This window comes from Miniopterus natalensis, chromosome 13 (assembly GCF_054644295.1).
Source record: "Miniopterus natalensis isolate mMinNat1 chromosome 13, mMinNat1.hap1, whole genome shotgun sequence".
In the NCBI taxonomy this organism is placed as follows: Eukaryota; Metazoa; Chordata; class Mammalia; order Chiroptera; family Miniopteridae; genus Miniopterus; species Miniopterus natalensis.
The window spans coordinates 52,464,729-52,486,572 of NC_142093.1; the positions used below are offsets into that span (position 1 = coordinate 52,464,729).

The window sequence follows — 21,844 nt, forward strand, 5'->3', positions numbered from 1 at the left end:
GTAATTAACGTTAAACCATTAAACCTAAAAGAAAGGGATAGGGAAAACTTTATTCATAGTCTTTGCATTAATCTACATGGTGTTCACGTTTATAAGTGAAAGCCCTGGAGAACTTGTACCTACCACAACGAAACACTCCACAAATTGGTGTTTGCTGAAGTGACCTGAAATAGCTTAACATGCGGTTTTACTATCTCGTGCACTGATTCCACTCACAGACAGGCACGTTCAGAGCTGGTGTGTTAAGTTCATGTTAGTTTAGATCCATCCACAGATGCTTCTGTTAATGTCATTCTGAGATCAAGCTGGGGACCGACCCAGACAGCACAGGACTCAATTAATTTTAATTTATTCTCAGTGTTATCTGGAATAAGAAGCATTACTTAGACTTTTGCTTATACTAGACAATGGGCATTTATTTGTTTTAAAGAACTCTTTGTAGCTAGAATTTAAGGAAACTAGATCTGTATCTTTAATGAAATTATATGATGTCAAATTCCTATTCATTTGGAGTATGGACACTTTTCTACTGACCATCTGCTACCCCAAATGAAGGTTTCATCCACAAGCTTACTCTTGCACTATCCGTATCTTTTATAAATGTATTCTCTGGTATTTAAGAACTTACTGTCCAGCTAGAATTCTGATAGGGTGAAAGATATAAAGTATATTACTTCCTCAATCTCTAGCCTGAGATAATGTTTGCTTATGAAACACTACTGAGTCCTTTGTGAAAAGAATTGGTATGTTATTTTTAAAGCTTTTAAAATTTAATTTGGCATTAATTTGCGAAGCACCTGCATGTTCAGCACTGTACTCAGTGCCAAGGACATGAAGATGAAAAAGACAAGGTACCAGCCTGATGTGGAGCTCACAAACTAGTAAAGGAGACAGCTGTGTGGCCTAGTGGCAACTATATGATGGATGGATGGATGGATGGATGGATGGATGGATGGATGGATGGATGGATGGATGGATGGACGGATGAATGGAAGGGCAGCTGGATAATAAATGAGGAGACAAGAAGTGTCATGAAGGAACATAGAAAGCAGCTCATTCCACGAGGAGCAGAGGTTTCATCGAGATGATAGAGGAGGTTTAGTGACAACTGCCTTGATGCGATGTGTGAGTGGATACAGAGGATTTCTAGTATGGAGGACTTGACTGTAAAAGCATGGAGGCATGAAAGTCCATAGCACATTGGGGAGACAGCAGCCCAGTTCTGAGTGGTAAAGTGTAGTGTACCTGGTTCAGTGCCATGAGGTTAAAGCCAGAAAGGCATGTGTATGCAAGATTCTGAAGTGTTCTGTATGCTGGGTCTAAGTATCTAGATTTGTCATCTTCTAGGTTAGCATTTTATAGTGTATGTTTCTCATGTTTCTAATTCCATGAGTTGCTCTGCAAAAAATGTTTTGTGATCAAGTTGGTTTAGAAAAACGTTAGGTCCTATAGTCTCATTTCAGGGACTCATAATATACATTTGGTATCAACAGGAGTGAGAAATATGGCAAAACACACACACACACAGTTTAACTTGAACACCATTTTACGGACCTACTGATATCCTCAAAACTGATGTTCTGCAAAATATGCACGGGGAATACTGCGAGCTTCCCTAGGAAAGTCAGGGGACAAAGGGAAGCTACTGGAGCGAGAATGTAAAATGATCAGATTTAGTTTTTCCTTTTCAGAAAATAGTTTTTTAGCTGTGCATATGTGGCAGTGATGTGGATGGTGAACTAAGTTTGGAAGAGATTAATGGCAAGCCCAGCCGGGTGTGGCTCAGCGGTTGAGCATCAACCTAGGATCCAGGCGATCAGGGTTCGATTCCCCATCAGGGCACATGCCCGTGTTGCGGGCTGCAGCCGATCAATGACTCTCATCATTGATGTTTCTATCTCTCTCTCCCTCTCCTTCCCTCTCTCTGAAATCAATAAAGATATTTAAAAAAAGAGAGAGAGAGAGATTAATGGCAAGAAGCCAAGAGGTGATGAAACATGTGGATGAGGGATCCCACTCAGGTAAGACTGGAAGGAATCAATGGTGGAGTAGAGGCGCAATGCTGGGAGCACAGCGAGTGAGAACAATGCCAAGGTTCTAGCTTCGAGCCCCGGTGCAAGGCCCTCCTTTAACCAATCCACAGAGTTTCAGAGGAGAAGCCTGCTCTGCAGAAAAGCAGTAGGATCAGTCTGCTCACTTTCAGCATGGGGTATCTACCAAAACATCCATATGGGCACACTGAGAAAACTGTTAGGATATGGCTTTACAGCTTCAAAGGAGGTCAGGACCAGAGATACATACTGTAATTAGATAGATAATATGCGAAGTCATCAAAGCGGATAAAGCAATCCCAGGAAAATGGGTAGGGCAAAGAGCACAGAATCCAGAATACGAACATCTCAGTGTATAATTAATTAATTAATTAATCAGCCATATGGACATGCAACATTTCTATATTATAATCTTAAGGTGTTTCTATTGTAATTTTTATTGTAATGTTAGGGTTTTACTGTAATATTTATTGCAAAAGGTTCTCTTTTACATTACCCAGAACAGAATGTAGTGCTGAAATTGACAATGATCTACATTATATTTTTACTTTGGTCATTGGTACACTGAGTAATCAAAATATGTTTGGCACTGAACAGCGTCTAATTAAATAGACCTGAAGGCCAGAGCAATTAAAAGAATTGACCAAAGTCTTAGAGCTAGTCTTGCTTACAACTAGTCCACTGATGATTTAAAAACTAAAAAGGAAAGAAAGAATCAGGGGCTTACGTTAGAAACGATAACTGAGAAGTCCATGTGTGAATTTTAATCAAAACTATATTATTTTTAATTGGATGGAATTAGGTTGAAAATTAGTTCAAACTATGATGCTCTCTTTCATTTTACTTGTTTCTAAGGCATTTGAGAAGGCAAATAAAGTAAATCATTTGAATAAGATCTTTAACAGATATTAGAAAAGCATTCTGCTACTTTGATGTGTTCTCTTTTTTATTTTAACTGCTCTGAGTGTTAACAATATTAGCTATTTTTTCCTTGATGTAGTTGAAATGTGTTTCATTGGAACATCATGCAATTAGCCTGAAATCTTGGAAGGACAGTCAGGAAAAGCAATATCCTACATCAACAATGGTCTTATCCTCATCATAGCCAGTCAACAAATAGTACCAAGTGTCTAACCTGAGGGAAGCACGGTCCTTGCTCGTGCCAGAGACACCAGGGAAGACCAGACAGCAGCACACCTGTTACTGAGCTCCGGAAAGATTCCAGTAGCTGCCACTCAATTGCATATAATGCTTTCAACTGACCCGTATGACGTTCTTAAATATTTTAGCATAAAATACGTAAAAATCTGTGTTAGATGTAACAGGATTTACAATTCTATTCAGTTAGGAGGAAATAAAACCCTCAAGAATTTTGAAATACTGTTGTATAACAATGTAAATATACGTAACGCTACTGAACTGTACACTTAAAAATGGTCAAGGTGGTCAATCTTATGCTATGTATTTTTTCATAATTAAAATTTTTTAAAAAGGAATTGTTAAATTAGCTTTAAACAACTTATCTGTGTCCGTAAAATGTTTGTTCTATATCCTGCATGGAATAGGGGATTTGCCAATATTTTTAGCTGGCAAAGAAATTAATGAAACTGAAAATTTAGAGCGATTACTCAGGTAATGATTCTCAGGGTTAAAAATAAGTTGATTAGCGGAACATTCAAAAGCCAGGAAAAGCTAGCGTAAAAGTAAAATAGTTAAATAAGAAGGTATCACTAAGATTTGGAAAAATATGAGATTTTTGAAACAACATACGGTTTAGATACAGAAGAAGAATCCAAGATGATTCCAAGATGTCAAGTTCCAGTGAGAACATGGTATGCATTGTTATGTCAATCTGAGTTTAAACCATTAAAATGAAACTACTCAGAAAGCAGTTGGAAAAATAAGAGCAACTGCAAGCAGCTTGGATGTTGCTTAACCACCAGTGCCCCAAAGATACCAACCTGTGACGCATGACAGAAACTTGAACCAGAAACTCAGACAAACTACACCCCCCCCACCCCCACCCCCGACTGAGCATCTCCATAAGCAGTAGGACCATCACTTTCAGCAACTCAGAAATTCTCTTCCTCTGGTCTGTACAAAAGGTCATCTGGGGTTTCCAGATCAATCTCTGTGGTTTCCATTCGCTAAAAGAACCAATTAAATTAATCCTTACAGATCAACATTTACAAGGCGGGCAATTCTCTCCTCTGCATTCCAACACTTGGGGGTGAGGGAGGAGCTGAGTCAGATGTCATTATACTGGAGGTGGAGAAACTTAATGCAATGTATTTTTAAAAAAGGAAACTCAAGTTTTTAATTAAAACCTTCAGAACCTTATCACAAAATGTTTCAGCCTTTGCAGATTAAATGGAATTTTTCCACTAAAAAGAAGCATAGCCAATTTCTAGGGGGGGGAAACAGTATTTGGGAAAGCAAAATGAATTTATTTTCATTGGCATGTATATATATTTATACTATCTTACCAACCTCTGTCCTTTAAATTTAAGCTTAAATATTTATTTTTCATTTAAAAAGTAGGCATGTTTTTAATTTCTAATCTAAGGATATTATGGTTTGCTAAATAATTTATTTATTTACTTCTGCTAGCAATTTAATCTGTGAAATACAGCTCAGGAAAAAAATGCAGTCACAAAACCTGTTGGTATAAAGATAAGCAGTTTTTAATATCTAATTAAATGTGGTCACCAGAGAAATCATAGCTTAAGAAACTTTATCAGAAAAAGATTAATCCATTTCAGGCTTAACCCAAATGTCGTAAGAAAACTCATGAATTTAGATAGGAATCCACTTACTATCCTAAGACATTCTCATACTCGGTAAGAAGAGCCTATAGTAATGGCTATCTATACGGTACTACTTCCATCAAATTCACATACTTTGTAGCTATCATTGATTTCAGGAACAATTATCAAACTAATATAATAAGAAGACTTTTTCCTTTTGTCAAAAATTTCTAGGATGTTCTAAAACACTTTACGAATGTATACACCCAATTCTTTCAGAAATTCAGAAAGTTACACACCCTGTGTCATTCTGATTCAAAACAAAGATTCAACAGAAAAAATTACTGACACCTCCTATATGTTGAACTCAGGCACTGGGGAAATAAGTATGGAGAAGACAATTTGAAGAGCTCACAAAAATCATGAGAGGTACACCCTTAAACACACAACCACTGATATAAAGTATTAGCTGCTATGGCTGCTTGTTTTTCCACAATATCTACTCATGTCTTCTTCCATGATAATAAAAAAATTTATCTGGACACACGGTGACCCATTGTCACAGATGGACACATACTGCAGGCTTTTGAAGCTAACTTTTGGCCGGTGGGATAAGAGAGAAAGTGGTTTGTACTCCTTCCACTATGAACCTTTAAAGGGCAAGATATACCCTCCCCTACCCTTCCCTCCTCCTGAGGGCTAGAAAGGAACACAGACCATCTTGGATCATGTGGATGAGCGGAACACTCCTAGAGGTGGCATAGCAACTGGGGAAAAAAGGAGCTCAGATCCAAGACGGGATGTCACAGAACAGAAGCAGTAAACCACCTCGGATTTCAGTGAAAGACAAATACACTTCTGCCTTGTTTTTAAGCCACTCTTTCTGGAACCCATCACATGAAGCAGCTCAAGCTCTAATTAATAGTAATATTGATGCTTCTTTTTCTGAGTGTTTAGTACTGGAAAGTTCCTGTTAAAAGGAAGAATTTAATAGTGCAAGCAAAGTCTGTTTTTTAACTTCTTCATGAAAAACAAAACCCTGAATTAGGATGTTAAATTAATTTTATAATTAATAAAAGAGATCAAAGCAATTAGAAATGAACTAAACAATATGAAAGAAAAAGATCATTCAACGTAAGGATACGTCCTTTAAGAGGCAAATCAAAAATAGCATGTGCAGCCTGGCCAGCGTGGCTCAGCAGCTGAGCATCGACTCAGGATCCAGGAGGTCGCGGTTGATTCCCGGTCAGGGCACATGCCCTGGTTGCGGGCTCGGTCCCCAGTGGAGGGCGTGCAGGAGGCAGCCGATCAAGGACTCTCCCATCACTGATGTTTCTATCTCTCTCTCCCTCTCCCTTCCTCTCTCTGAAATCAGTAAAGACATATTTAAAAAAAAAAAACAGTATGTGCAAACCACATGTGCAACCACAACATAAAAAATCCCCTGAACTAGAAGAATGAACTGATCCTGAAAGATGAAAGAGCACTCCATGTTTGAAGAAATGCTCAACACTGAGATGTATTTTGGTTAACCCGCAGAAATTTAAAGGAATAACTCCTTCATGTTCAAGCAGAAAGAGCAAACCATCTATAAAAAGTAACAAGACGGGCATTTCAGAGGAATATATATCAAAGCTCAAGAGAGGCTCCAAATCTGATGAAACCAAAGAAATATGAAGAGAGAGAAAGAGATGGAAAAAGAGAATGTTATCTGGAATGAAGTTCATCTTATATTTGTGATCTTTTTTTTTTTCCTGGATGGTGGGATTTAAGTTATCTTTAAATTTCATTTTTCATTATTATTTAAATTATTTAAATGAGCATGTAACCTGTTAATAGAAAAACAATGAGTAGAAAGAGAAAGAGAAGAATTAAGGTGGAAAGTAAGTATGCCAATACACAGGCTGTCCCAAAAAAATGTATACATACTTTGAATAATTAATTCTAATAGGTTACATCTGAAAGGAAACAAACATCAATCGAGCTATCAAAAAATATATTTGTATACACTTTTGGGGACACCCTATATTAACAATTATCAACTCTAGTGGTGACTTTCTAACTTCCAAGTATTATTATTTGCATTGTAAGAGGAACCAGCCTTGAAGGAAGACTCTGGCAGGCAAACTAGGAAAGGAGACAACTCTGGGCATGAGCAAAGAGAGAAAAGTATGAAAGAAAACGCCATGCTTAGGAAATAGCAAGACGTTCTTGAAGTAGATGGAGAAGCAGCTCGCTTAGATTAAATACTATGCTTGCACTTCATTCTAGCGTTTATTTTTGTCATTGATTTACCTAATATCACTCAAAGAAGTTAAAGTAGGTTTATCTTTCTATTTTTCAGGCACAGAAATTCAATGTGCAGACCTCAGGGAGAAAATAATTCAGTACTGATCTAATAGCACCCTACTCTAGAAGACAGTGCAAACATTGAATGGAGAGGGAACCCTGTCCTCAAGGTGTTTACAATATATTTGAGAGATTAGACAGATACAAAGAAAATTAAACAGTAATATATGGTAACACAACAAACGTCGGCACAATAGGAATGCAGAAGGAAAGAAGCTCTCCAACAGCTGGAGCAGACTGTAGAAGTGGCAGAACTCACACTAGACCTGGAAGATTTAAAATCTCCAGTTTCACAGAGAATTGTATTAAAGGATCCCTACCAATAACCATACCACAATTCCACAAAGGTGGAGTATTGCTCTTCTTTCTTACTGAAATTATAAAGAAAAAAAGGACCAATTTATCAGTTATACTGAAATTTGACTGAAAAAACAATTAAAGACAACTTATATCAAAATAAATTCCAGGTAGGTAACTTTTCATCTAGTTTTTCATGGTTTCATACGTTGGACTTAACTCTTTACTACGCATACAAAAATAGCCTTTTTAACCATAATTATAAAGGAAGAGACCAAAAGAGAGGAGATGCAAAATTTAATTTCTCTCTTACATACAAAGATTAGTCAAAAAACTGGGAAAATTGCTTATAATATATTTAAGAACTCATAACTCGGTAAGAAAAATATAAACACTTCAACAGAAAAACAGGTAAAGGGTATAATCCAAATTCACAAAAGATTATACACCTTTTTTGCTCATTTTGGAAAATATCCTACCTACATGAAATTTACATGAAATTTATGTGGAAGTTTACTCCGCGGTGCGGCTCGTCCCCGGTCCCTCCTTGTGCTGTCCCCAGCTCCCGCCTGGCTGCCGCCCCAGCGAGCAGGCGCGTCCCACCCCGGCCTCCGCTCCAGAAATCCCCGCACCGCCTGGCCCCCTCCTGGCTAGCCCCTCATGTTGGCCTCGCTTTCTTCTCGCTCGAATCTAACTTTCTCAGTGAGAATTATGCTAACCTCCCTTTTCTTTTTTCTTTAATCCGCACCTGAAGATATTTTTCCATTGATTCTTAGAGAGAGTGGAAGGGAGAGAAAAGGGGGGGAGAAACATCGATGTGAGGGAGACAAATCGATTGGTTGCCTCCTGCATGCACCCCGACAGGGGCCAAGGATCGGGCCCACACTCCAACCACTGAGCCAAACTGGCCAGGGCTACCCTCCCTTTTCAATATTGCAACTGGCTCCCTACCTTCGAACCCCATGTGCATCCCCAGCCCCCTTTAGTCTGACCTGCTTTTTCCTTTTTCCAGAATACTTATCGCAAATTATAAAACGATAAAAATCAAATGGTCTAAAGGAATGATTTCAATAGACTGCAAGGAGCAAGGAAGGCTACTCTGAAAACTCATGCTCAAATGTACTGTAATTTCCATCTGGAAAGGGCTGTGTGAGGCGCTGTCCAGAGGGACAGAGTGGGGACCTAACCTATAGGAATTAATTATAAAAACATAAAACTGAAACAGCCAACAATTTGAAATCCCAGTGAGTAAACCTACGCTAAAAAGCAGAAGTTATAGAGAGGATGACTTGCAGGTCGGCATGAGGAAGGGTGAGAGCCATCCAAAGACGGAAGGCTCCCCGGGAGGGTCTGAGTTCCCTCTTAGCTGTGGGTGAACAGAGACAGGATGAGATTTGCTGGGGATGCCACAGAGGGTCAAGCATCCCATCACTGATGCCCTCCATGAGACTTTCAAGGCATCAAAGAATGGGGGGAGGGAGAAGTGGTCTTTATATGTTTTCAGGGCTTGCAAAAATAGCTGAATGCAAACATTTATCTATTTCCCCCTGTCCACCCTTCTGTCTCGGGGACAAGGGGTCAACCATTTACTGTGCATTAAAGTCATGCCCAGGGCTCTGTGGACCCCAGTGCTATGAAATCAGCAATATTTCTGGAGGATACGTCTGCAAGACAACAAATAAACAGAGCTCTGGATAAATATGTGGGTTAAGTTTGCATAAATTATGAAGCAATACATTAGCATGAGTAAGTGAAACAGATATCATGACCGAAACAGGATCAACGAAGCACACAATGACATGCAGAGAAAAAGGCCCGAGGGACATTCTGGGACTCAGGGCTCGCTGGAATCCAGGGGGCCTCTAAGAACCCCATGTATTCGAGGCTATTTTAAGTCCGTCGAAACAGAATTCAAGTGGCAGGACGTATGACGGTCTGGGCGTCCCCGTCCACCTCATTCACCTCCGTGTTCCCACTACCTCCTTTTGCGGCAGCTCACATCACGTGGCCAGAGGACACAGTGTCTGCCACCACACAGACGCGCAGCACAGGCGCAGCACTCAACACTGCCCCCGAGCCAGGGCTTCTGCTCGTGAAAACAGAACAAAAGAGAACTGGGGAAATGGGGCAGAGCCACTGCCGGCTTTAGCTTGCGCTTCTGAGGGCGGTGCACAGAAATGCAGCTATTTCGCGTGGGCTCAGTTTACATACATCAGTAAATATGGTTCCTATTTCTCTCTGTAATGGCAGCTATAAGTTACAGGTCAGAAGTGTTTGGCTCCTCTCTTTCCATAAAGGTTTGGCAGGAATTATTGAGGCCCCAAGGAGACAAGGTCAGTGATTGGATGGGAGTGACTTCTTTCACTCATATCCTAAAATTAATGAGCTAATTCGACAAATATGTGCTGAGCACCAACTATGCACCAGGTAGTTAGGGATGCTTCAGTAGGCTACACAGTAAAAACAAAAACAAAATCCTTGCCTTTAAGGCACTCCTATTTTAGTGAAATTCATCCACCTCACCTCAATTTCTGGATTCTGAGCTCTCACACCGTCTAGAGTTGAGCCCATTAGAAGGTAAACGTAAAGCAAACAGAGCTAATGTAAGTGATTATACTGGTTATTATGAGTTGTTGTTATTGCGGATTTCATTAAGTGCTTACTATGTGCCAGTCACTATTCTAAACACTGTAAAGAATTAACTTAATAAGTAGTCATAAAAATGCTATCGATAGGTACTATTACACTGAATTGTGTCATGGAGATAAAGTGTTTACAAAGGTAGACGAGTTAAAATGAGGTCGTTAGGGTGGGCCCTAATCCAACATAACTGAAGACCTTACAGAAAGCGGAAATCTGGACAGACACACAACAGAGGGAAGAAAACGTGAAGACACAGGGAGAAAACAGCCATCTATGGGCCAAAGAAAGAGGCCTAGAACTGACTCTCCCTCACAGCCCTCAGAAGAAACCAACCCTGCTGACACCTTGACTTCAGACTTCTAGCCTCCAGAGACTGTGAGGCAATTAATTTCCATGGTTCTAAGCCAACCAATTTGTGGTACTTTGTTACAGCAGTGCAGCAAACTGATAAAGGAGCAGCCATGATTCCTCATCATAGACCCAGCCGATGAGACGCCAGGTCATCCGGGGAGCAAATGGAGTGAGAGTCAAACTCAGACAATCTGGCTGCAGCGAATGCACTCCTCGTTCTGCTCTAAAACCAGCCCATTTATGCAGAGAGACGGGCCCTGAGCAGCAGCAGGAGTCCCCTTTCACCTCCGAGAAAGGTACTGCTAATGCTGGTTAATCACGTAAGTGATTCCGCTGCTCAGCCCAATTAAACGTGCTATTGGATTCTCTGGCTTCAAAGAGCTCTATTTCAGTGAGTCATTCTAAATACCTACTATCTGAAATTTTTAACATTTTTCCTCAGCCCAAATCTTGTTGATTCTGTATTTCATTTAACTGGAGATACAGCTTAAGTGTGACATGTTCCATATAGATAATAGCTTAGAAAAGCCAACTACACAGAGAGACGATTCTATCTCAGCCTTGTCATAAAATCTCAGAGGGCCAACCATTAAAAAAGGGAGAGTTAGGTCACTCAGGCTTTGCTATGTTAATCCAAGACTGTCTTTGTCTTCAAAGATATCAGTTATAGCTGGCAAACACAAAAGGACTTTCAGAATTGCACTTCCCTTTCTCTTCCGACCACATCTGTCTCTCTCTAGCACACACGTGCGCACACACACATGCACATACATCCATGCACAAAACCACTGCCAGTAATATCCCCATTTTCCTATTTTGTTTGCTGTTGCTGTTCAGAGGTATTACTAGCGAGAATTACATAGCCGATATTTACCAAATGCTTTCTGTATTATTAGTGTGCTAATAAGCATGTTACATACTTTGCCTCATCTCCTCCCTCCAATAACTCTGCCAAGCAGATATTACAATGTCTCCCCTTCACACGAGAAAAAAGGCCTGGCAGAGTTAAACAACTTGCTCCCACCCACATGGCTCACAAGTGGTAGGCAGAGTCGGGATCGGAACCCAGTCCTTGCTGGTCTGCAGAGCTACCGTCATCCCTCTGTGCTCGCACATGGTTTCCAAACACAGAAGTATAAACTACGAAAGAAGAGGCTTTTCTCACAGGGCTGTCCAGTGACACTTTTCCAGGGTGGAGGTGATGCTGAGTCATACGTCATCTTTTCAAGCAGCTCCAAACACAGAGGTCTCAGGCTCAAGTCCCAGGGTTAGAGTCAACACATAAGATTGCATTTTAAGGGAAAACAGCCATAATCTGTCCAGATGCTTTCAGAGAGAGAAAGCTTTACGAAAACAGAAAATACACAGTAAAAATGGAGTGGGGCTGGCTAACAGCCTGTGCCTGGGGTCCAGGTTCTGTCCTCAGTGCCTCTGGCAAAGGGAGCCATCTCCAACCACACGGCTAGAAAACTACAGGAGCCCCGAGAGAAAGGGGACAGAACAGGGCACCAGGACCTTCACACACCAGGACACATTTTGATACGGTTAAGCGTTTTACCCTTTAGGGCCCCGCTAGCTAAATATAAGAGTACCAAAAAAAAATGTGGAAACGTTTCCAAGTGCCAGCCTTCACAATGACCTTCAGAATGACCTTCAACAATACGGAAAACAAGTCCTTTCATCCAGCATCTGAGATCAAAGTTTCAAGTCTTCACTCTCCTCAGTCTACGCGGTACAAGCTGTCCGCATCCTGGAGACGAGAACGGAGAGCGGGCACTGGGACATGCAGAGCGCCACTGTCACTAGGCTACCCTGTCCCACGGGACGTGGCTTCTGCCTGCAGTGGGTGAAGGCGATCGGAGATGTGGGTGATGGGGAGGATGAGTCCACAACAGACAGGGAAACCGAGTCTCCAGGCTGGCCACTCACCCTCCCTTCATCAATGAGCACTCAACTAGCACAGCTGGATTTGAAGACATTAGACAGCTCAAATGTAATTAAGAACTTCAGACTGGCATGAATATGTAATGTACACACTGCTCTGCAGATGCCTTTTTCGTCCGACAGGCTGGTGCCGACTTTAATGTGGAAGAAATCCATTTTCATACAAAGGTAGCCAAGAGTGACAGGAAATAGGAAGCCTACACCATTTATCTTCTGTGAACTTAAAAAAAAATCAGTTAATTGCTTTTCTAGGAAGCTATTTTGTAGAATCATGGTACTTTATCTTTCTGCTCTTATTTGTGGTATAAATGGTGATTTTTAAATGCCCCTTGTGAAAATGCGAGGATTAATCAATACATCTTAAACTAATTACTTATCTTCACAAATAAAATTCTGATCAACCAAAAATGGTTACTCTGGTCTTGTGGATGAATTCTCAGCCATGACTAAAACTCCTAATACACAGTCGATTCGCTGACATTCAAGTTTAGGTGTTTCTTTCTTTATAATTAACTAAGCTAAGGGCAGCAGCCCCTGGTTTCCTGCCTTCCCTGCCTTTTCAAATGCATTCTATTTCCAGCCATCAGAGCCCTCTGCAAGAGTAGTTTCCAATCACTGCTATTTATTAAATGATAGCTAACAGAGACTAAACTGTGTATTTTTTGGAATACCACTGCTGAAACTGTAATCTTGCCAAACAATGCCATAGCCTGTGAGACCCATACTTTGTCTCAATAGCACGCACATCAGACTTTTTCATACAATGCATGTTCTTTTGTATTGTCTCATTTCTGCCTCGCCTGTATCACTTGGCATTAGATACTATTTTTAAATTCTATGAAGTGTGAGGCTAATATAAATTACTCTTTTCAAATCTAAAATTATCATTTTAATAGTAATGTATTATTATTCCATGAGCCAAAGACAGATACACCAAGAAGCTAATGACACATCAGCTTCAGGGCCCCCTGAGCAGAGGTTCTCTAAGGCCCAGGAGGGGCCCTAGCAATGTGCTAATACATGTTTTTGTAAAAATTTCAAGTGTAAGATATTTTTCATTCTGTTTTTCCTAAAGAGGACCCCCCCAAAAAAATGGTGTAAACTTTAGGCCTCACAAAACCTGTATCTTGCCCTCCAGGTAAATAGTCCCCATCATCTGAATCTTGAATTACATGTTAAGGGCAAAACATTAATTTTGTGTTTGTGTGTGAAACAAAAAGTAATTCACTTCAATTGGATGTGCGATTTAATGTGCCCTGCCCTAGAACACTCTAGAATGAATGTTTTAGTCAATTGTTCAGTCTTCTGACTCTCACCTAACAGTGATCACCCTTCCAAGTGACACTGCAGGGAAGGCTCACTTAATGAGGGGCTGGCGTCAAAAGTAAATGACTCAACTACAACAACAAAAATATGTTTTTCATTAAACACAAAACTGAGCTGGGAAAAATCAGCCAGGAGGCAGGTGTATCAGTTAAGAAATTCCCTTGAGGTCTTTAACTTCCACATCAAATTGCACTAAATTTTTCTGCACTAATTACCTACTATTGAAGACTAAAGAATTATAAGAAATAACTCAGCACAGCAGCAGATAGAGTACAGATATTATAAGGAAAGAATGAAGATTTAAAAGAGAGTCACCAATTCTCAATTTTTAAAAAGAACACAGAATATTTTTCTACTACAGGGATTATGAAGGTGAGAGAATTTTCCTAGGGCAAGACAGATGATTTTAAATTTAGTTTGGACTTTAAGTGACAGAAATTGCAAAGTAAAAGTTAACTGCTAGCATCTAACTTATTCAATGCATCTAAATTTCTTGGAGGCAGAGATCACATCTTAGATTTTTTATAATATTTCTCACATCACATTATACCTAGTCATTGACTTGATTTTCTCATGAGAAATGTACCTACGCAACACCATAACTGCACCTTCCCTGTCTTTGCCATTTTCACCTAACACTTCCTTTTAGCCTCCAAATTCTTCACACTGTCCTAAGTCTTGCTCAATTGCTAACATCCTGAAAAAGTATAGTCCAGATACAAGTTCCCTTCAGGTCATTTTCTCTGTCAATTTCCCTAAAAAACACATTCACTGCTTCACTAGAGATCAGTCAACTATTTAGAGGATATTTTATTTTTAAAATTGTTTTATTATCTAAAAAAAACCCACCACAACAAATAATCCCTCAAAAGTAAAATTTGATTGGTTGATAAAATTCTTCGGTTTCTATGGTAAGATTGTGGATTTATGGAATTGCCCTATAAATACTGAATGATATACCTACCAAAGGGTATCTCTTAATTTCTTAAGGTAATGTAAAAACAAACAAAAAAATCCTGAGTTGGAAGGTTGGGAAATGTAACTTACAAATACCACCCTGCTACTAACTAGAAAGAGCCATTTTGTTATTATGATAGTGGACTGATTAAACACAGCAATATTAGAAAATACAAATTACCATATATTCCATAATATGCAAAGCTTTCTGCTAAAATAAAGACTGTATATCCCACCAGAAAAAAATCCACTGATTGTAACTTTGTCCTATGAACAACACTTCTTACCTCTGTCAGGGCACGATTGCCTCTTTGAAGTGTTCAGCATAGAACGTTCAGAAGAAGTAGGCTGACGGGTTCAACGTCATTACACATAGGGGAAGTGAAACACTTCCTGTATAAAAGCTCTAATTTCTGTCGGTCCATCTCAGGCATTTCCCTCTTGCTCTGATTACCGAACACCAAGCCAGTGTGTCATTCCCAATCTAGCTCCTGCAAGGAGCTCCATACGTTATTAATGACATACCCAAACCTAATGCAAACTATATAATTATTTGCATACGGCTGAACTGGCGATCAAAAACTGGCTTGTAACCAGAGCTTTGTCAACTCATGAGGTTCCAAAATAAATAAATTATTACAGAATAAATCTCAAGTTTCTTTGGTACATAAAGATCATTTTAACAAAGAATCAATTGGGATTAAAATTATAAAGGGATTCCTGATGACTGCAGTCAGCACTGAGCAAGGATAAACCATGCTTTTTGTTACCAATCCAGGTCATTTGATAATAATAACAAAAATCAAAGAGCTTGATGAATTCAATTTTGTAAGGTGGTATCTATGTGTGTTTCCTACAAACTTTTAAATACATAAATGCTTGCAGAAGTTACATTTTTGTTTCTATTAATTTCTAATGAACACTTTCTGGGATCCATCATAAATGAATTATCAAAAGTTGTTACTGGTTACTAGTATACATGTCTTCTAACTTCCCCGTTAGAACCTGTGTAAATATCTCAAAGTAAAAAAAAAAATATGTCTTCTCTCTAAGAGTAATATATTGATTGACCTTCCAATTGTTGAGTGGTGCTTTCTGAGATGACAGCTCAAAAATGGTTAAGCTCAGGGTTGTCAGGCATTCAAGAAGATACATTAAATCATTTTCTTCATTTGGTTATAAGATCAAACTAAGACACAAAGACTATTCTGGCCACAGTTACTCCATCTTTAAAAAAGATTACGTCAAAAAGAAAAGAATAAACTTGAATAGTTCTTAAGTACAATGTTCTAGAACTCACCTTTATTTCAGTTAGCATACCATATCACAGCGAAACAAAAACACGTGCGGTCATATTTCTTATTCATGTGCTCTTGACAACTGCCATCAATTAGGAATACAGCATAAGATATGCTTCTCTAAAACAAAATTTCCTTTTCCATCCAGATTTCTGTTCAAGTTACTAGTCATGGCCTCTCTGCTACCTCTGTGACTACGTGCTTCGCTTGTTTTAAATTCTAACATTCCAGCCCAGCCGGGCGTGGCTCAGCAGTTGAGTATCGACCTAGGATCCTAGGCGATCAGGGTTCGATTCCCAGTCAGAGCATATGCCCAAGTTGTGGGCTTGATCCCCAGTCGGGGGCGTGCAGGAGGCAGCCGATCAATGACTCTCTCATCATTGAAGTTTCTATCTCTCTCTCTCCCTCTCCTTTCCTCTCGCTGAAATCAACAAAGATATATTTTTTTTAAAAAGATAAAAATTAATTCTAACATTCCATACAAGCAATCTTCGCATTTGAACAAGTCACAATGCAAACCAGGAGAATCTGAACTAAAATGTTTGGCTCTCTTCATAAAGCCTACGATATTGTTTTTACAGGACACAAGGAGTCCTTACTTTATCAACACCAATGGACCTGGACCTTCAATAGTATACTATGGGTGGAACCTCTGACACATCTGAATATTCGCCATAATCAGCACTGAATCATTTAATGAGTACTTTCAAAATCATTCTGAGGTTTACTTTGTCACATCTGTCCTGAAACATTTCTAAAGTGACCAAAATGTTAAATTTCTGAAGTCTTTTACATAAAAATTAACCTCTTTACATACCAAAAATTATAGCTTTTAAAGTACTTTCATTTTTAGTATCTAGCATCTCCGGAACACTGGCTTTTTTACAAATATCCCCTGAACTACATTAAAGCAGACATTCCTTCCTGAACCTACATACAACTACACCTGTAGGAACTTAAAAAATTCTGGCTGTACTCAGTTTGAGACTGTAAGAAAGCATTACATATGTGCACACCCTCCCTTTCCAATTGCTGCAAACACTCCCATGTACAGACGGTCACATCCTGAAATAAAGAAACCTGGGCATTGAATTCACAGCTGTCAGGTGGTCTCACAGAACTGCTCAGATGCGTGTTAGTAGTAATGAGAAAAGACTCACCTCTGCTTGTTTGGGGATGCTGAACTTGGAAAGCTTGGCCTTGGTTCTGGTGGACTCTGGCTTGGAGGCCGGGACTCCCCTATAGGACGTGCAGTGCACGCTGGTTTCTGTGGACGACTTAAGCTTCGGAGACTCATCCGGAGCCTGATCTTGGCCGTCCATCGGCCGCACATACGCGGTCGGTTTCTGCTGGACCAGGCTGGGTTTTGAAGCCAGGGATGGAGGAAAGTTCTGGACACAGTGTCCACTGCTGCCGTGCTTGGTACCCATAGCAGGCGGTCTTTCCTGGGTGTGAAGACCCACCTCTACACTGCACACCTGTTTGGCCCGTGGCTGCTGTCTGCCAACACCATCTCCAAGCAAGGTCCTGAGAGAGCCCTGTTGTGCTGAGTTGGAAGAAGGAGAGGGAGGTGAGGACGGGGGGCTCGACACACAGTGGTTAGGTTTTTGATTAGGGTTCTTTGGAGGAGCAGATCTGTTCAAATCAATCAACCTGTGTCCGCGCTTACTTGCTCTCTGTGGGCCATCGGGAGGCGGGTGCCCAGCCTTCTGCCAGCCCATAGCGCCCCTCTTACTCTGCTGCACGGGGACAGCTGCTGGCGTGGAAGATGCAGTGCTGCAGACAGATGAGGGCTGGGGCTGGGCTCTTGAATCTGCAACAAAATGTTCATCCATCTTGTTCACAGCAGCCTGAGGAACCCCAGGTTTGGGAACACCAACGAGATGACTCTGATTTGATCTATCCGTTAAGAAGTCTTTCATTTCATCGTAATTGCCTAAAGTATTCTGGATCCGGTTGGAGAGCTCATCCCCCTTGTTAGTCTGGAGAAAGAAAAACACACCTTGTTGTTAAGAGACAATGGAAACATGGCAAACAATGGTGGAGGTGCCTTTATCGACCACAGAGCCCGGGGCAGCCACATGCAGAACGTGAGCTGTGAGATGAAATCAAAACCATCATCTCTGAAGATGTCCGTCAGCACTCGGCAGCGCAGCAGACCCAGAGAGCTGGTCAGGGCCTTGGCTACGCAAAAGAGGCACCTGTCCTTGGGACTGTGTAGCAGCTGAGAACGTCAAGCTGTACTACTGCAGCATCACAAAGTGGTCCCAATTAAGGCTCTCCAGGAGTGGACTTTTTCTTTTTTTGTGGTCCCAATGGAAGCTTCTCTCAAAAAGTCAGATTTGGCTCAAATTGTTCTCTTTCTAATTTTGAAATATGCAATTATTCTTGTCAGAAACCCAGCGTGGCAGGCAAGAGAAGTTAGAATGAAGTTGAAATGGACATGGAGCTAAATATGCAAGAAGCTATGAGCCTAAACTACACACAGTCCCATGTGGCCTGAGATTCTAGGAGAACACTGCCATTTTACGTGAGCGGCTATATTTCTGGGCTCTGGTATAAATGAAAACCAATTTAACAGTTTCTTTCTTATTAACCCTATCAGGTAACCCTGATACCAGCATGATCCATGTGTGACAGATACGTAACCCAACCTTTTTTAATAGTGTTTGTTTCCTAACAGTTTAGAAAACATAACAAATGGTACTGACTTTGACAATCAATGCAGAAATGAAGTCTATATTATTGATAAAAATTATAGCAAGTAAATCTCAATACTGACACCAAGATTTGTGGGGGAAGAGACCCCGTTCTTAGTGGCTGGGTTGTGTTCCCTGGGCTGAACAGGCAGAAAACTAACTGAAATTTGATTGGCTAACTCCTCTGGTCAAGACTGCTTCGAGGTACCAATGAGCGAGGGGTGAAGACGAACAATGGAAAGCCATCTACCTTGTAGGGTTCACTGAAGAGGGAATAACTGGAATTAAATGTGCCATCATCCTGCTGAGTCTCCTGATTTCTCCTTTCTCGCTCTTTCCTCCGAAGCACATTCCTATCTGGTTCGTAGACACTGCATTGGGAGAAAGAAAAGAAAATAACTACACACACAAAAATTACAGGCTAAAGCACAATCTGACATTCACCCAAGTGCAGAAGCCTGGTGCATGGACAAATGGTGATGACAGGAACACGGGTCAGGTTAAAGCTAGTCTAATCAAGCAGTGCGGGCTCGGGTGTCTGATAATTACACTCTTCGGAAGGAGAAAAGTCCTGGGGACAAGTTCCAGCCAGCTCTAGACCTCTCTGCCTGCTACGTGAAAGAGGAAATGTCTAAGCAACTCTGACAGGAGAAGACTGAAAGTAATCTTGAGGCAGAAGGTAATTATTGCAATGTGTAAACAGGAATCATGAGCGCATTTCCTCCTATGACATAGTCTCTGAGCGTTCTGTGGGCGCGCTCCTGTACTTCCCTTTCTTTCTCTTTTTTTTTTTTTTTGCACGGCTGTGTTTCTGTAGTGATTCTTTCATTAACTAGCTCCCTAAAGAGCTGTTAAAACTCCATGCGGCAGTGGCTTTCACAGTTACAAACCTTCTTCTGATCTCTGTTAATCAGTCAAGTCGTCAAACTAGGGCTGAATCAATTCTTCCTTTTGGTATATCTGACACTATCGCTCCTCCTAACTATGAAAGATGTGCCAGGAGGAGGGGATATGGCAACGAAGGGAGAGAACGGAAATTGAATTATGGTGTGTCATCAAGGAACTCAGCCTTTTGTTGAAGAAAATTAATATCTCTTCTCCTAAAATGCAATTATGAAGTGACCAGACACCAGATAACTGAGAGGACTAAGGAAGAAATAGTGTTCCTTCCCCCTATTAGGGAGAAAATAAAGGGCCTAATTCAACTAGTAATAAGGAAGTGACCCGTTTAGAGAAAGGAGGAAGCACACTTGTTTTTTCCAGCTCACTAAAGAAATCTGGCCTAGTATAGACACAGAATTCACACTACCAGCTGTAAAGAACCTGTATGTCCCTCAAAATGAGCACTGTCTTCATTTCTTAGCAGAAGCATTTCGTTTCAGTGACCTTACCAGCATTTTGCTTAGAGCTCCCACTTGGTCCAGTGTGGGCAGATGCCCAAACTGGGAGCAGGACAACCACCTGCTGACTGTGGTTCTCCCCTAACCAGATATGCAATGACATAAAACACCACACACTGTCTCTGAACCCCAGTGTCTTCATTACAGAACAGGGGTGTTTCATGCTGGTGGTGTGAGGTTTAAACACAAAGGCAGTCTGTAAAAAGGGCTTCGCAATGGCTTTCGGTGCCACAATCCAATGTATAGCTATCAAATGCTGTTAATGATTGTTAATAATGAAAGGACCTGTGGGTTCCAAGAAACTTATGAAAATAGTAAGGTTTTTTTGTTTTGTTGGTTGAACTGTTATCTTGAGTAAAAGAGACAACAGTTGTGTTATGTAGCTGTAGAGGGCACAAATAAAATAATCATAAAATAAATACCACTTGTCCTCCTAGCTCTGCCCATGTGGCAAGAATACAGGATATCTGAAATTCACTGTCTCCGTGGCAATGCTAAAAATGCTCAGGCAAGACTGTGAGATCACCTAGGGCACTGCATTTAGATGTAAGAATAGGGGATGTTTAAAAAAAAAAAACAAAAAACACAGAACATGTAGCCCATTAGCATTTTAATTCATTCTTAATACATTACCCAAAGTTATTAGATTTGGGAGTCCAACCAGTGACCTTCATATAAAGAGCGAGTGCAGCCACAGTCTAACCAACTGAGAGGCTCACAGCTCCTACATCGCCACCACTAAGTAATCTCTGGGGTGGCTGGTGACAGTGAATGGCATAGGGGAGGCGCGAGATGGAAATGACACTCTTAGGCACAGAACCAGGCTTCCAGTTCAAAGGAGAGAATACAACTCTCCTGCCTGCCTGTGAACAGTCACAATATGAAACCCCAGCTTTCATGAACATTCCATGGATTTCAAATGGAGATTTCTCTAAGGACATGTGAGTCATGCAGTGGCTGGACATGACATGGGCTTTAACCAAGAGGAGAATTTCAGTTTCACTATGAACTTGCTAACTTTTGGACCAATACCAACATTTGTAATACGAAACAAAAAGCTTGCATGGCATGCATCACCTTCCTCCCTGGACAGTATGTACAGACACCTGTGAGGTCGCCTACTGTGCACAGAGACCCCCACAAACATGCTTGCTGCACACAGCCAGGTCAAGCCAACCAAACACGTAAGACTGGTGCGATGCATGACGTGGCCGTATGGAACATGGAGCAGGCAGGTGACCATTTAGGATGATTTCGGGCTTCCGAGAGGCCCCCATGCCCAAAATAATACCTCCTGCATCGGCTGGCTGATGACTGAAATTCCACAACTAGAGAGTCATTCCTCTGGTTTAAGATGTCTTCACCCCTGTAAGAAATGTAGACACCACAAGAAGGGAAAGCATTTAAAACTGATTAGCCCTCGTATCTTAAGAGTGTATCAGCTTGTCTGCTTTTTGCCCCCATGGGCCAGGGTGAAAGGGCACAAGGATACAGGGTGCAAAATGGGTCCAACAGCAGGCGTGACAAAAAAGGGAGGGGCAATGCAGAGTGTAGCAATGAAAACAATTTATTAACCCTACCTATTTTGCAACGTGGTTTATATATATGCTTAAGACAAAGGCATCAGGATGAAAGCCAAAATCAATTAGGCAGATATCGGACTCACTGCATTTCCAGGGTCAGGGTAAGGATCACTCCAAATAGGGAGAAGTTGACGGTGAGGAGGAAGCTGCTTCTTCTTAACAAAATTTGCCTCATTCCCCAACCTCTTTAAGCTTGAAG

General features: G+C 40.8%; 1 protein-coding gene across 1 annotated transcript in view; it reads right to left on the reverse strand.

The window, feature by feature from the left end:
* Positions 1-21,844, reverse strand: part of AFF3 (ALF transcription elongation factor 3) — a 478,488-nt gene that overhangs the window by 369,004 nt on the left and 87,640 nt on the right. The window contains exons 3-4 of the mRNA XM_087823693.1: positions 18,913-19,033; positions 17,124-17,945 (exon numbers count right to left, since the gene is read on the reverse strand). Of these exons, the coding sequence (XP_087679819.1) occupies positions 17,124-17,945; positions 18,913-19,033 (943 nt within the window). The remainder of the gene's footprint in view (positions 1-17,123; positions 17,946-18,912; positions 19,034-21,844) is intronic.